Source organism: Salvelinus fontinalis, chromosome 25 (genome assembly GCF_029448725.1).
Source record: "Salvelinus fontinalis isolate EN_2023a chromosome 25, ASM2944872v1, whole genome shotgun sequence".
NCBI classification, from domain to species: Eukaryota; Metazoa; Chordata; class Actinopteri; order Salmoniformes; family Salmonidae; genus Salvelinus; species Salvelinus fontinalis.
This window is the reverse complement of record NC_074689.1, coordinates 9,699,833-9,717,497: the sequence shown is the minus strand read 5'-3', so window position 1 is coordinate 9,717,497 and position 17,665 is coordinate 9,699,833. Positions and strand designations below refer to the sequence as shown.

General features: G+C 44.7%; 1 protein-coding gene across 2 annotated transcripts in view; it reads right to left on the bottom strand.

Moving 5' to 3' along the window:
• Window positions 1-17,665, bottom strand: part of LOC129822822 (cadherin-12-like) — a 232,722-nt gene that overhangs the window by 35,759 nt on the left and 179,298 nt on the right. For both annotated transcript variants that reach the window (XM_055881255.1, XM_055881256.1), the window contains exon 7: window positions 5,813-6,066. In XM_055881255.1, coding sequence (XP_055737230.1) covers window positions 5,813-6,066 — 254 coding nt within the window. The remainder of the gene's footprint in view (window positions 1-5,812; window positions 6,067-17,665) is intronic.

Here is a 17,665-nt window from a genome sequence, read left to right as displayed (position 1 = left end):
GCGATGGACAGCGACATAGCACTGAATTCCGCATATCTATTAAGTGTTCACATCTGCTTAACTTTCTCTGTTCAACCCATTGGCATTGAAGTGTGGCCTGAGCCTCAAACCAGAGTAGTTGGAAAGACAACTCCTCACCACACCTACTCTTCTACTCTTTCACATATAATGTGTAGTCTGTCACAAAGAGAACTCTAAAGAGAAATCAAATTCGCCAATCATGACATTGGAACATATTTCCTTTCAATATTTCTCAGAAATATTGGCTGTGCAGAAGAAGCTTGCACATAAACTGAACATAACATTCTGAAATAATGTGGACTGTGCAGTCAAGTATTTGTGTTGAAAACGGCACAAACTTACGTTCTCCTCCACAGCACAAACTAACGTTCGCCTCCATCGAGTCACTATTGAGAAGGCCATAAAGGCCTTTATTGTGACAGAGTATGATGGAGAAGCCTGAAAGTTTACAGCCAAGGAGAGGGCACTGGATGCTGCACCTCTTCCTTTCAGAATATAAAAAAAAGGCTAAATAAATCAAATAAAAAATAAAAGATATTCGTGACCTCGTCATGTCAGAAAAGGTTGCACAAATGCAATCCCTCAAAGTCATCTGAACTTTAAGTTTATGTTTGGAGTAACTGTAAAATGCGGTATTCACGCCTGTTCTTCCCTCAGCTAGAGAGGCAAAACTCTAAAAGCGTGATTCGCTATGCATGGAAGGTCATTGGTACTATTGTTTTGGAGGCGAGAAAGCAAAGTCTCTTCTCTGATGGCATGAAAATGAGCAATGTCAACTGTGGAGTTGCTGAATAATTAAACACACTCAAGTCAGTGAAAAATCTAAACAAAAGAGAGCAAAGGCTTTTTGTTCTACAGATCTCTGCCTCGTCCATTCTATTGTCTTTTACAAGATGAAATATTCATATTAAAACAAATACTTTCTTGGATGCAACAGGCTATCTTTGCCATCTGTGTATTGTTCAACCCTTGAGTAGTACATATTGTGAAATCATCATTGTAGAACTAAAAAGCAATCTGTCGAAACAAAAATAACTAATAGACTCCAAGACAAATCACCCCTCGTAGTTTTTAAAACAATGCACTTTGTTTCCATCTGTGCCGGAACACTAAATTGCCAATACTATGCGCTGAGTATTATTTTAAATGCGCTTTGCAACGAGACCGAGAGAGAGTTTTGGGCTTTATATTTGTTGAGTAGTAGAATCAAATTAGTATTGTTCAGCTGTAACAAAAGTCCATGAGACCCAGAGTTAAGAACATAGTGGTACAGCACTACCCAAGGTCCTATAGTTACTCATCCTATTTTTTAAACCATAATTAAACTTGTAACCTTACTTGACAGGACTGGGTAACACAGAAAAAGAGGTAAACATGGTTTGGGCTTTATTGTTGTTGAATCAGTTCAGTGTAGGCCTGGAACAGAGATTTTACAGTGCCACCAAGTGTCTTATACCAGGACTCTCCAACCCTCCTTCTGGAGAACTACCATCCTGTAGGTTTTCACTCCAACCCTAATCTAGCGCACCTGATATTAATAATTAGCTGGTTGATAAGCTAAATGAGGTTAGTTACAACTGCACTCCAGAAAAATGCTGGGTTGCAGGCTTTTGGATCTGCTGGGTTATTGGCGCTGGATTACTGAGATATGACCCAGCAGGTCAGATCAGAAGACTGGAGGCGTAGTTTAGTAGGGGAGTGGCATTCAACAAGTTATTTTTAGCTATCCATGAGAGTAAATGTCATTCCTATTCATCGATTCTATTGTAAAAGTGTTATAGGTTAAAGTTTTTAAATGTGTTACTATTGTGTGACTGACTGCTTACAGAAGTGAATAACTTCCCAAAAGCCTTTGTGAATCCTATTGTTGTGAAAAAATTAAGGTGGTATGCCCTACTATTAGTAATGGGGACCTGAAGCATTGATGTTTCCCAGACAATTGTGTCAAAAATAGGTTCACTGCTCAAAGCTTTGATCAACACATTGTACACCAGTGGCACCTGCTGGCCCAAATAATTTAGAGCAGCCAAATTACAAAAAATGTCACGCGCTGTAGCACGGGCACAGACTAGCCTTTTTGTCTTCTACCGAAAACAAATACCAAACAAATCAGGTGGTTGCTCGACAAAATGAAGCTTCAGACATCATTGATCAAGTGCTTCTGATAAAGTGATACAGGCATCGGCACACTGCTTTGAAGTAAACAGCTTAGCGATTTCAACGCATGTCTCAGAACTCCGGTATCAAACGTAACATCACTACTTATTACAATATCTAATAAATAATCAAAATATTATAGAATGTGAGAAAAAATATGGAACAATTGCATTTGCAGCATGTAAACTCAGTAAAAAAAGAAACATCCCTTTTTTCAGGACTGTGTCTTTCAAAGATAATTCGTAAAAATCGAAATAACTTCCCAGATCTTCATTGTAAAGGGTTTAAGCACTGTTTCCCACACTTGTTCAATGAACCATAAACAATGAATGAACATGCACCTGTGGAATGTCGTTAAGACACTAACAGCTTACAGACGGTAGGCAATTAAGGTCACAGTTATGAAAACTTAGGACACTAAAGAGGCCTTTCGAATGATTCTGAAAAACACCAAAAGAAAGATGCCCAGGGTCTTTGCTCATCTGCGTGAACGTGCCTTAGGCATGCTGCAAGGAGGCATGAGGACTGCAGATGTGGCCAGGGCAATAAATTGCAATGTCCGTACTGTGAGACACCTAAGACAGCGCTACAGGGAGACAGGATGGACAGCTGATCGTCCTCGCAGTGGCAGACCACGTGTAACAACACCTGCACAGGATCGGTACATCCGAACATCACACCTGCGGGACAGGTACAGGATGGCAACAACAACTGCCCGAGTTACACCAGAAATGCACAATCTCTCCATCAGTGCTCAGACTGTCCACAATAGGCTGAGGCTGGACTGAGGGCTTGTAGGCCTGTTGTAAGGCAGGTCCTCACCAGAAACCACCGGTAACAACATCACCTATGGGCACAAACCCACCGTCGCTGGACCAGACAGGACTGGCAAAAAGTGCTCTTCACTGACGAGTCGCGGTTTTGTCTCACCAGGGGTGATGGTCGGATTCGCGTTTATCATCAAAGGAATGAACGTTACACCAAGGCCTGTACTCTGGAGCGGGATCGATTTGGAGGTGGAGGGTCCATCATGGTCTGGGGCAGTGTGTCACAGCATCATCGGACTGAGCTTGTTGTCATTGCAGGCAATCTCAATGCTGTGCGTTACAGGGAAGATATCCTCCTCCCTCATGTGGTACCCTTCCTGCAGCCTCGTCCTGACATGACCCTCCAGCATGACAATGCCACCAGTCATACTGCTCGTTCTGTGCGTGATTTTCTGCAAGACAGGAATGTCAGCGTTCTGCCATGGCCAATGAAGAGCCCGGATCTCAATCCCATTGATCAAGTCTGTGACCTGTTGGATTGAAGGTTGACGGCTAGGGCCATTCCCCCCAGAAATGTCCAGGTACTTGCAGGTGCCTTGGTGGATGAGTGGGGTAACATCTCACAGCAAGAACTGGCAAATCTGGTGCAGTCCATAAGGAGGAGATGCACTGTAGTACTTAATGCAGTTGGTGGCCATACCAGATACTGACTGTCATTTTGACCTCCCCTTTGTTCAGGGACACATTATTCCATTTCTGTTAGTCACATGTCTGTGGAACTTGTTCAGTTGATGTCTCAGTTGTTGAGTCTTGTTGTGTAAATATTTGTAGGAACATATTTTAAGTTTGCTGAAAAGAAACGCAGTTGACAGTGAGAGGATGTTTATTTTTTTGCTGAGTTTACATTTACTCTCATGGGTGAAAGCCAAGCCCCTAATAAGCCACACCTCCTGCAAATAACCCAAGGATTACATAACAAAAGACCCAGCTGCTAGGTCAACCCAGCATGAGAATATAAAATATGCAACTGATGGTGAAATGTACCCATGTTTTGGTAATCCCAACAACCCGACATGTTGGGTTATTCACGCAATCCAACTGGCTTGGGAGTCTAAATAAGCCAACATGTTAAGGCCACTACGTAAACAGCGCTGGGTTACCAAATAACCCAAATAGTTTTAGCCTATAATTTTTTTCGAGTGTGGTTTTAAAGTAAAAACTGAATCAGGTTAGTTACAACTGGGGTTGTAGTAAACGCCTATGGGGAGGGTAGCTCTCCAGGAACAGGCTTGGAGAGCCCAGACCTATACTATTTTGCAATCTTTCCTTACCCTTAATAAACATTTATAAAGGTAATGAAGAGTCAAAAATATGTTTTTCATGACATTGGATGATATTTGAAGGAAAACAGATTAAAATAACTGACCAATAGGAAAAATAACTGTTGCTTCTACATTGATAAAGTTTGATCATAAAGCTACTGGTCCTGACACTTGGATTTATTATTAAGGGGACAAGGCACATTTTTAATACACCGATGGTGTAAATAAATACAGCCTTCTATCCAACATTGGATAAGGCATGTTTGCAGAGGGGCGTGGTTTATATAGTTAGATAGCTACTCTACTGATGCCAACATTTGACTGTATGGTGTCAGCAAATATAATTACAAGTTTTCCCTTTTCATCTATGGCAAAGATACTTATCTTTCCCGTTTCATCTGTATCTGGTGTTAGTTACGGGCTAGCTTGGTCTTCATCCAGCATGGAAGAAAAGGAGCGAAGGGTCGTTCAAAACTCTGACGCAGTCGTCAAGTCAACACATCCGTCACTGCTGCTCTGGGAGATGTGTATATATATACTGAACAACATGAACTCAACATGTAAAGTGTTGGTCCCATGTTTCATGAGCTGAAATAAAAGATCTAAGAATTTTTCAATATGCACAAAAAGCTTATTTCTCTAAAATATTGTGCACCAATTTGTCCACTTCCCTGTTAGTGAGCACTTCTACTTTGTCAAAATAATCCATTCACTTGACAGGTGTGGCAAATCAAGAAGCTGATTGACTAGCATGATCATTATACAGGTGCACATTGTGCTAGGACAATAAAAGGCCACTATCTCAAGTTTTGAGGGAGCATGCAATTGGTGCGCTAACTGCCGGAATGTCCACCAAAGCTATTGACAGAGAATGTAATGTTAATTTCTCTACTATAAACCACCCTCAATGTAGTTTTCGAGAATTTGGCAGTACGTCCAACCTCACATCCGCAGACCATGTGTAACCACGCCAGCCCAGGACCTCCACTTCTGGCTTCCACACCTGCGGGATATTCTGAGACCAGCCACCCAGACAGCTGATGAAACTGGGGAGAATTTCTGTCTATAATAAAGCCCTTTTGTTTGGGAAAAAATCATTCTGATTGTCAAGGCCTGGCTCCCAAGTGGGTGGGCCTATGCCGTCCCAGGCCCACCCATCTCTGCGCCCCTGCCCAGTCATGTAAAATACATAGATTAGGGCCTAATGAATTTATTTCAATTGATTGAGTTCCTTCTATAAACTTTTACTGTAAAATGAATGTGTTTATATTTTTGTTCAATATATATATTTAAAAAATGATATCATTGATGAAATTTCAATGTTGTTTGAGTTGCTTTGTGTATCAATACATTGAGATGATATTACTGCAACACTGCTCACAGCATCCAAGTTGCTTGACATAGGTGTTTCAAAGAGCTGTCAGTCAAGGCGAGCTCATGAATATAATCTCCCCGCTCACTCAGCCTGTCTTTTCAAACTTCCTGGTAGATAGTCGTGAGAGGAAAAGTACTTTCAGAATGAGTTTTCAGGACCTTTAACTTTACCTGACAGGACTGTTGCTAGCATCCAGATCCTGTCCGGTGACAGCTCCGATGATGTCGCCTACAGGTGAGTCCTCGTATACCTCCATCTCGTAAGAGGGCTTAGTGAACACTGGAGGCTCATCTACATCCAGGACGTTAATCTTTACTGTGGCTGTGTCCTTGAAGGCCCCGAAGCTGTGGAACCGCGGGTCCAGGTGGGCGTTTTCTGCATCTACCTTGAAGGTGTAGGCCTTCTTCGTTTCGTAGTCCAGCGGCTGAAAGACAGAAAGAAACAAAGACAGTGATTAGATGTGTTGATTGTGTTGACTTCAACAAGGTGAAATTGCAATAATGCATATTTAGTTTACACCCACTCAATGTGTTCCATATCCTCAATACCAGCATTGCATACACCTACACGGTCCAGAAGCATTAACTGCTCTATAAAAGCTCTCAACAAATGTCCGTTTACAGGTTCAAGTGTTCTCGCTACAATGTCTCTGACATCTCTGCACCGGGTCAGTTAGCTAGAGCTTAGGGTTGCCTCCGTAACCATCGGTAACCACACCTTGTCTGCAGCCGCGATGTAAACATCCACTAGTGGTGACAACCATGTCCTCACCGTTGCCTGTCTCCTGGCCTCTCATGTGTGGCCGGCTGCCACTCACGTACGTGCACACATACACGCATACATATTATACGTACACACACACACTGACCTCTCATGTGTGACCGCAACTGCACTAACAGATAGACAGAGCATGGTAGGCACACCCGACTAGTCCCGTGTCACACGAAATAAGTCCTCTTATGGTGCTAACAAGTGAAAACATCTGGTAAAAGCTATGTTTGAAGAGGCCGCAAGCGAGAGGGAAAAGTTGTGAACTTAACATGAGGAAAAAACATGGTGATAGACTTGATGACATTTGTATGCTGTCATGTACAGTGCAGTGAAAAGTATTTACCCCATTTCTGATGCTCTAGTTCTGCATATTTTTGATACCGGATGTTATCATATCTTCAACCAAAACCTAATATTCGATTAAGGGAACCCGAGTTTACAAATAACAACAAAAAAGTATACTTATTTTATGTGTTTAATTAACAACGGTATGCAACACCCAATTCCCATGTTTGAAAAAGTAATTCCTCCCTTACACTCAATAACTGGTTGTGCCGTTTTTAGCCGCAATGACTGCAACCAAATGCTTCCTGTAGTTGTTGATCAGTCTCACATCGCTGTGGAGGAATTTTTGCCCACTCTTACATGCAGAACTGCTTTAACTCAGCGACATTTGTAGGTTTTCAAGCATGACCTGCTCGTTTGAAGTCCTGCCACATCAATTGGGATCAGGTCTGGACTTTGACTAGGCTATTCCAATCTGAAAATGTGTTGCTTTTAAACCATTTTCATGTAGACTTGATTGTGTGTTTTGGATCATTGTCTTGCTGCATGACCCAGCTGCGCTTCAGCTTCAGCTCACAGACGGATGGCCTGACATCCTCCTGTAGAATTCTCTGATACAGAGCAGAATTCATGGTCCATTCTATTAAGGCAAGGTCCTGAGGCAGTAAAGCATCCCAAAACCATCACACTACCACCACCATGCTTGAGAGGAGAGGTGTGCAGACCTATAGATATTACACTCCATATCCACAAACACACGCAGCACCCACTCATGTGTACACGCATCTACAAAGGCACACACACAGGCAAGAACAAGCACACACGCATGCATGCACGTGCACACACACAAAGCATCACCACAAAGCACCTCCTCCATATCCAGTGGGGAAAACCATCTTACAAGCCAATATACAAATTCAAGGTAAATGGGTTCCTATACTCAAATCATTTAAAATATGTCGAAAGAGAACATAAATGAATTGCAGTAGCTTTCCCCAAGCCTGTAAAATACCAGCTGGCACTGGTTTAATTGCTTGCACTTTCCTTAGTCCACATTTTTATCAAGTCCCGTCCACAAAGTTATTTTCCAAGGTCAGCACTTTGGCTTGTAAACATTGTCATACAGTATAGGTTGCCAAGCAGTGGATTAAAATGTCGTAACAGCAGAGACAAAAATGAGAATGAGGTCAGAGGTGGAAAACGCACTCCCGGCCAGCCACAGTTTTCAGCAATACATGGTCAGGAATAGGGTTGCAAAAATCTGGTAACTTTCCCAAAATCTCCCGATTTTCCAGGAATCCTGGTTGGAAGATTCTGGCTCGATGCTTATTCCCTCCTGATTCTGTGAATCTTCCAACTGGGATTCATAGAAAACAAGTACATTTTGGGAAAGTTACTGTAAATTTGCAACCCTATAGGTAGTAAGAAAATGCAGCCATTTTGAACACCCTGTTCACAATATACAAACTCATACACTATGATGATTACATGTCAAATAAATCCCATAGACTACCCATGGGTTGCCAGGGTTGGGTTGGGAAGAAGAATGTCAAGAAGAATGTCAAGAGCTTCATCGCTCTTTTAATGTGTCTGACTTCAGTGATAGCCCTGCTATTAGATTGGCGGGGTATGTATCTGCTAATGGCTTCCGCTAAAAAGCTGTGAAAAGGGAAACTCTAAGTTAATGAGAGGAACTAGCTAATGTGTCAATGCTTGAGCTGTAATCAAATCACATCTCCAAGCCTGTGTCCCACATGGCACCCTATTCTCTTTATAGTGCACTACTATTGACCAGGGCCTATAGTGCTCTGTTCAAAATGAATGCACTATGTAGGGGATAAGGTGTCGTTTTGGACGTGCTATCAGGGAAGAGAGAAGTGTGCTCTTACCTCCTTATCTAGAACATGCCCCACTTATCAATGTCCATGGTCTGGTGTCTTATGGGTAAATACATTTCCAGCGTTCCACATTCCTGACGTGTTTAATTATGACAGGAATGCATGTTATTGCACGTTCACTGACTGAGAGAGGTAGGCTGCATTACAAATGCCACTCTTTACCCTATATATAGCACTACTTTTAACCAGGTTTTAGTCCAAAGTAATGCACAATATAGGGAATAGGGTACCCTTGGAGACGCAACCACATGGTCTCCCTTCTCAACAGAGGGGAATGTGTAAAGAGGACAGACAGACAGACTTCCTCTCATGTCAGTGTTGCTGCTCTTCAACATCACAACAGAGCATGCTTTAAATTCTAGACCGGCTGGTTTACCCCTTTGATATGTTAATGTGCACCTTCGTTGCACTGGCGGTGATACTGAATGAAGGAAACCCAAGGTTTTTCAATTGAACACTATTTATGATCCAAGGGACTTTGTTCATTTTGAATTAATCAAGGCACTGTCGTCATAATCTCTTAGGTAAAGATGTTAAGATTTCAACAAAACTTGAAAATATGTTGTTAGTCTCTGATTTAAAAAATGATGAATTCAAAACACAATACAAGTGACATTTGTTATAATAGACCTTTAAAAAACACCAGTACATACAGTATAATGTAAACTGTCAAGTGCGTTATGTTTTATCTGTATTTTTGGCTTTGACTTGGGGGCTGCTTTTGGCTTCTCCCTCTGATCTACCTCCCTGAGCGCATGAACATTTTTCATGCAGGCATTTCTCAGCCTAGCTACTCCCTGGTGCTTTATTTTGGAAGCGGAAGCAGGATGATACATTTTTAATAGGTTCTCCATTTGTTTGTGTTGGGTTCAATATTACAATAACAGATCTTTCAACAACCTCCGTCCCCCTGTTACCTCTTTCTCCCTCCCTCCCTCCCTCCCTCCCTCCCTCCCTCCCTCCCTCCCTCCCTCCCTCCATACTTCCATCCCTCCCTAACCTCCTTACTTCCCTTCCTCCCCCTCCCAGCCCTCTAACCAGGGAGTCCAATCTCATGCTAACACCCTGAGATAAATATAAACCTGTTTTTCGACAGAATAATTGTTGCATTATGACACTTTATCACAACAGCTAATTATCAACACAACTGTATAACTGCCAGACAAACAAACAAACAAGCCTGAAGATGAAAGCAGGTGTAAAATTGAGCAATCCTTCCTGTTAAATCGTTCAGAAGTGGCTGAGTCATGAATCCCATTTAGTATTATGTATGTAGTACAATGTCATTCATGAAGCATTAACTTCCTTTAGCTTCACATGACTTCAGCCTCGATGAGAGAAAATCACAGCCAAACAGTGCTGTCAACACATCACAACACCATTTTTAATTCCACTCGTGTGTTTCACAGTGATTTTCATAAACAACAACAAGAATTGCAGGAAAGGCAAAATGACAGGGTCTCTTGCTGATCCCAGATCAATTGAGCCATTGTAGTATGTATAATAAATGTGTCAGCGGATGAGGGCTGGTCCTATAGCTGTTTGGAGCTAGGGTGGTGTTTTTCACAGGGTCAACTCAGCCATTGACTGACTGACAGCTTGACAAATTTCTCCCCATCATGGGGGTGTCAGACTAGCATTAGCCCTCCGTCTCCTCCCATGACATCACCGGTCAATTGAGCGTGGGTGAGGGGATCATTGACGTCCCGGGAGAGTGCCTTGATGTTCCATTGAATTTGGTGGCCTCACACTGCTGAGATAAAGAGGATGCTCACTTTATTGTCCTACCGTCAGTCACACTGGTCATTGTCCTTGGCTCTCTCACTGCTCTTCCCTCTATACAGCTCTCTCACAGTGATGTGGTGTCGTATTGAGGCTGCGTCCCTATTCCCTTACGTGTACACTACTATTGACTATGACACATAGGGATCTCACCAAAGTAGTGGCTTGTATCTGGAATAGGGTGCAATTTGGGACGCATGCACAGTGATGTGGTGTTGGTCTGAGAGACCTGCCAGCCAGCTAGCAGTCTAGCAGAAGTCCTGCCTAGCTGTCCACACTGCAGCGAGCTGAGCCTACAGCGGAGTGGAATCATTGCCTGTGAGAGATTCCTCACACCAGCTAGGACAGGGTTTGGCCGCGAGATGAGCCCTGACACACAACTCTAATCTATTACACCCCCACATTCACACCTCCTCCAGACCACCAAAGAGAAACCACCACTCCATCCTGAGTGCATTTCCCCTAGTCTTCTTCATTTCCTTTTCTCTCTCTCTCTCTCTCTCTTGCTCTCTCTTTCCTTACCCTCATGCACACACTCATGCGCACACAGACACACACACTTTTAAGGTTTGGTGAAAGTGCTATGTCTGTGTTGGGCCACCTGTATCTCCTGCTGACCTGTGGCATCTTCTTTGCCATCCTCCTCTTCATCCTCCTCCATGGGTGCCTTGCACACCAAGGCCCAAAATAACTCCCCTCACCTCCTAGTGTAACATCCAGTTCAAACCACTTCTTTTAATGTGTGTGCATAAGACTGTTCTCTCTGTTTCAGCATGGTATGTCATTAAAGGTCCCTATACGTATATATGATATATATATATATATGCTATATATCCATCAGCTCACTCTTTCTAACAGTGATACACAGTATAGGAAGACTGTGCATTCAAATGAACAGAAACACATGTACGTTTTATTTTCATCACTTTTGGGTTTAGTTGGTTTTGTACTTTCAAAGGACTTTGATCTTAAATAAATGTTGAAAAGCTTACTGGAAGCCATTGATTCTGAAGTTCTCAATGGGTGGCAATGTGACAAGCAGAAAATCCAGGCTCGTACTTTTCACAACGGCGTCTTAGCACTTAGCTTTGACCATTACCTTTTTAGAGCCCAGTAGTAACTCATCAGGACCCAAGAAGTGCCAATGGTTTAGAGGCTCTCTGATAATTTAATGTCAAAAATCCCAGTAATTACATTTCTGATAGAGAAATGAGACTGTCTGGCTTTTGCTAAATTAAGTGCTTAATTGATGATGACTGACTAGGATATAAAAGGTCCACTAGACTAGCCTAATACTGACAGTGGTTCTGACTTTGAAAAGAAAAATTGGAGGCAAGTGAAAAGGAATCATTTCAGTTCATTCTTCAAATTATTAAATCAATACTGCTGTTTTGCTGTTCATTGTGCTTCGTGCTTTGTGTTTGAAAATTGCAGTGCTTTGTTATTTTATTGTGTAGCTAAATGCATCTCTCACAGTGACGTAGGGTTAATGTAATATTGTACACATTAAAAACTAAAGGTTCTATATAGGGCCAAATAAGGGTTCTTTGGGAAGAATGAATGATGGTTCTTCGGATCCCTTTTTGGTGCTCTATAGAACCCTTTTTTGAAGGTACTATAAAGAAACATGCTCACACAGTTGTAAATGGAACCTTTATGGTGCTATAAATAACCCATTCCTAAGATGATATGAATAAGTAATAAAATAGGTTCTATATATAATGTTCTCTATAGTACCAAAAAGGGTTCCACTATGGTTATAACCCTTTTTTGGTGCTGTAAGGAACCATTTTTAAAGGTTCTGTTTAGAACATTCATGGAGAATGGTTCTACAATCTCAAAGGTTCTACAAAAAAACATTTGAAAAACCACACAGGGTTCTTTTTTTTCCTGTTAGCCATATTATATTGTTAAAATTCCTTAAGTTTTATCATGTTCATTGAAAAGTTGAAAAAGGGTGAGAGTCCATACATGTCACGATCGTGTGGCGGATTGACGGACCAAAATGCAGCAGTTGGAAAATAAGCCATCTTCTTTTATTAACACCAACGAAGATGAACACGACACAAAAACACTTTACAAACTAACAAAACAACAAAACGACCGTGAAGCTACAAACGTTGTGCACATACATACAGGCTACAAACGTTATACATAGACAATTACCCACAACAAATGAGAGCCTATGGCTACCCTAAATAAGGCTCCCAATCAGAGACAACCGAAATCAGCTGTCTCTAATTGGGAACCCATTCAGGTAACCATAGACTCTCCTAGATAACTAACCAACATAGACAACGCTAGACATCTACACTCAACACAAAACCATATACTACACCCCATAACCCCTTTACCAAATAAACACCCAAAACCAACAAAACATAAACATTCCCCATGTCACACCCTGACCTAACTAAAATAATAAAGAAAACAAAGAATAATAAGGCCAGGGCGTGACATAACCCCCCCCTTGAGGCGCGAACTCCGGGCGCACCATACACAGTCTAGGGGAGGGTCTGGGTGGGCTCCCCTCCACGGTGGCGGCTCCGGCTCTGGTCGTAGTCCCCACGTCACCACAGTACCTAACCACCTCCTAGGCTTCCTCCAAACAACCCCCCTCCACATTAACCCCATTGCATTAAGGGGGAGTTCCGGACTAAGGACCAGTACCAGGGTAAGGGGCAGTACCAGGGTCAGGGGCAGTACCAGGATAAGGGACAGTACCAGGGTAAGGGGCAGCACCAGGGTAAGGGGCAGCACCAGGGTAAGGGGCAGCACCAGGGTAAGGGGCAGCACCAGGGTAAGGGGCAGCTCCAGGGTAAGGGGCAGCTCCGGACTGAGGAATGGCAGCTCCGGACTGAGGGACTGCAGCTCCGGACTGAGGGACTGCAGCTCCGGACTGAGGGACGGCCCATGGCTGGCTGACAGATCTGGCTGCTCATGGCTGGCTAACGGATCTGGCTGCTCATGGCTGGCTAACTGATCTGGCTGCTCATGGCTGGCTGACGGATCTGGCTGCTCATGGCTGGCTGACGGATCTGGCTGCTCATGGCTGGCTGACGGATCTGGCTGCTCATGGCTGGCTGACGGATCTGGCTGCTCATGGCTAGCTGACGGATCTGGCTGCTCATGGCTAGCTGACGGATCTGGCTGCTCATGGCTAGCTGACGGATCTGGCTGCTCATGGCTAGCTGACGGATCTGGCTGCTCATGGCTAGCTGACGGATCTGGCTGCTCATGGCTAGCTGACGGATCTGGCTGCTCATGGCTAGCTGACGGATCTGGCTGCTCATGGCTAGCTGACGGATCTGGCTGCTCATGGCTAGCTGACGGATCTGGCTGCTCATGGCTGGCTGACGGATCTGGCTGCTCATGGCTGGCTGACGGATCTGGCTGCTCATGGCTGGCTGACTGATCTGGCTGCTCCTGTCTGGTTGGCGGCTCTGGCAGATCCTGTCTGGTTGGCGGCTCTGGCAGATCCTGTCTGGTTGGCGGCTCTGGCAGATCCTGTCTGGTTGGCGGCTCTAGCGGCTCCTGTCTGGCTGGCGGCTCTAGCGGCTCCTGTCTGGCTGGCGGCTCTAGCGGCTCCTGTCTGGCGGACGGCTCAGTGGGCTCATGGCAGACGGGTGGCTTTGCAGGCTCATGGCAGACGGGCGGCTTTGCAGGCTCATTGCAGACGGATGGCTCAGATGGCGCTGGGGAGACGGATGGCTCAGATGGCGCTGGGGAGACGGATGGCTCAGATGGCGCTTGGCAGACGGGCAGTTCAGTCATTGCTGTGCAGACGGCAGACTCCTGCCGGCTGAGGCGCACTGTAGGCCTGGTGCGTGGTGCCGGGACTGGTGGCACCGGGCTGGGGACACGCATCTCAGGGCTAGTGCGGGGAGCAGCAACAGGACGCACAGGACTCTGGGGACACACAGGAGGCTTGGTGCGTGGTTTAGACACTGGTGGTAAAGGGCTGGAGACACGCACCATATAGCTAGTGCGTGGAGGAGGCACTGGTGGTACTGGGTTGGGGCGGGGAGGTGGCGCCGGAAATACCGGACCGTGCAGGCGTACTGGCTCCCTTGAACGCCGAGCCTGCCCAACCTTACCTGGTTCTATGCTCCCCGTCGCCTGACCAGTGCGGGGAGGTGGAATAACCCGCACCGGCCTATGTAGGCGAACCGGGGACACCATGCGTAAGGCTGGTGCCATGTACGCCGGCCCGAGGAGACGCACTGGTGACCAGATGCGTTGGGCCGGCTTCATGACATACGGCTCAACGCTCAGTCTAGCCCGGCCGATACGTGGAGCTGAAATGTACCGCACCGGGCTATGCACGCGTACAGGAGACACCGTGCGCTCTACTGCGTAACACGATGTCTGCCCGTACTCTCGCTCTCCACGGTAAGTACAGGGAGTAGGCGCAGGTTTCCTACCTGACTTCGCCACACTCCCTTTAAGGCCCCCCCCAAGAAATTTTTGGGTTGTACTCACGGGTTTCCAGCCTTGTCTCCGTGCTGCCTCCTCATATCGCCTCCTCTCGGCTTTAGCTGCCTCCAGCTCTTCACGAGGAAGGCGATATTCTCCCGGTTGAACCCACGGCCCCTTACCATCCAGTATCTCCTCCCATGTCCATGAATCCTGTGTAGGTAGGTCCTGTTGCCGCTTTCCATGCCGCTTGGTCCTATGGTGGGTAATTCTGTCACGATCGTGTGGCGGATTGACGGACCAAAATGCAGCAGTTGGAAAATAAGCCATCTTCTTTTATTAACACCAACGAAGATGAACACGACACAAAAACACTTTACAAACTAACAAAACAACAAAACGACCGTGAAGCTACAAACGTTGTGCACATACATACAGGCTACAAACGTTATACATAGACAATTACCCACAACAAATGAGAGCCTATGGCTACCCTAAATAAGGCTCCCAATCAGAGACAACCGAAATCAGCTGTCTCTAATTGGGAACCCATTCAGGTAACCATAGACTCTCCTAGATAACTAACCAACATAGACAACGCTAGACATCTACACTCAACACAAAACCATATACTACACCCCATAACCCCTTTACCAAATAAACACCCAAAACCAACAAAACATAAACATTCCCCATGTCACACCCTGACCTAACTAAAATAATAAAGAAAACAAAGAATAATAAGGCCAGGGCGTGACAATACAAGAGAATTGTGAAGAACTGATTGTCACAACAGTTCTCAACACAAGGCCATACAGCTGTCTTTCACAAAACACTGTCACTGGCCATAATCATTGTCAATATCCCATAATACAAAAAATGTGTTAAAACTGGAAAGACATTCTCACTCACTCATCCACAAAAAGAGCTGTGCACAAACCACGCCCCAATGTTCTAACGAGCTGTTGCCATTCATTTTTATTATCACTAAAAGAGGAAGTAACCATTTTCTGAACGACAAAGAACCATTTAATGGCTAAAAGGGTTATTTGGGTTAGTATGGTTTTTACATAGAAGCACCCTTCCCGAAGAACCCTTGAGGAACCCTATTTTTTGGGGCGCACATTTTGAATGTGTGATACTAGTAGTATTCATGAGGAAAGTAGAACCTCACATTTTTTGCTGCACTAGTTTGGTACTCGTCATATCCTACTGCACTTCTAGTTGGCTTGTGGGACAAAGAGTGTTTCTAAATGAGAGACAGCATGAGTCCTGTACAGTATTTAATTGGATCCCATGGATAGGAGCCAACATGGTTTATGCCACACACACGTTTCCGCTAAACAATACCATTCCTTCAGGCTTAGTACATTTCAATTACACATATCGGCAGTCCAGTCATTTTCCCTCACATACGCTTAAAGGAAGACTAGAGGAAGCGAATGAACACGCGAGCAGACAAATGCACCACAAACACACTAATCTGACTACAAGCCTCTTACCAGCACAACCCAAGGATGGGCTGTATCATGCATGGGCCATTTTTTCTTTCTCCCTCTGTCATTCATTCTCAATTTGGGCAAGTGTGTGTGTGTGTGTGTGTGTGTGTGTGTGTGTGTGTGTGTGTGTGTGTGTGTGTGTGTGTGTGTGTGTGTGTGTGTGTGTGTGTGTGTGTGTGTGTGTGTGTGTGTGTGTGTGTGTGTATCCCTGCATGTAAATGTGCCTCTGCTTGTGCATATTCAGGCAAGTGTGAGTGTGTGTCTCTAAGCATGTGCGTGTGCATTCTTCTCTTACTGGGACTGGGGATTCCTCTACTGTGGCGTCTGTCTATTGTCTCTGGTAATCTTTTCTTTTGCAGAAGGGATGTCTAACACTGCATGCGTATGTCCTTATCCCTCCACGCCTCACCCTGCATGTTACTGTATGGGTAGACTGGGAAGCCGATGATTATCCCCTGAACCCGTTACCCTGCCTGATCCTCTTATCATACAACAAACCTCACTGAGCCCCTGATTTGGGGTCTGCCAAACTGTGTGCAGAGCCGCTGCTTCTGGTTTTCTCTGCCCTCTACCCACTGCTGTGGGGGCAATGAGAGAGGAAAGAAAGAGAGTGAGGGATAGAGAGAAAGAGAGAGGTGGTAGAGCGAGGGGGAGAGATTCAAACAAGGGCCTATTTGCACACCCCTCTCTAGGGACGGGCAGTGATCCATTCTAAGACTGTGTGTAGGCGGGTCAGCATTCTGAAGTAACACTGTCAAGAACTCATAAAGACTCCATCTCCAACCTCCCTCTTACTCCCCACTCCCCTTTCACACCGTTCTACTCATACCCCACTGTGTCCCAGAGATGGGTCAAGGAACATTTAGAAAATTACACTGTGGGGGAATCCAGTGTGAGTGGCTTAAAGATGTCACCCATGGATGGTAGCTTTGTGCAGTTGCCTCCCAGCGAGCGGAATACATCACACTGTATCAAGCACAGGAGGTAAAACAATAGAGGAGAGATACGATGGAAAGGAATCCCTGGCCCATCAATCTGTGGTTTTTACGACGTAAACAAAGAAATGTCCTCATTTACATCATAATCTGGGCCTGTCTTGTTTATAATTCCCTTTATTCACATTTGGAGCAAGTCAGTTCAGTTCCAATGCTCTACTGCAGTGGTCACCAACCTTTTCTGAGTCAAGATCACATTCTGAGTCCAAATGCAAGCCAGGATCTACCGCTCTGATTTTTTAAACACAACTTAAAAGACATAAGCCTATACAACATTATCTAATTAGAAACAGTTCTCTAGCAATGAAATTTGTGCCGTATGCTATAGGCCCAATACAATATCAGTGATATTGGCTATGCTTGAATTTCCCTGCCAA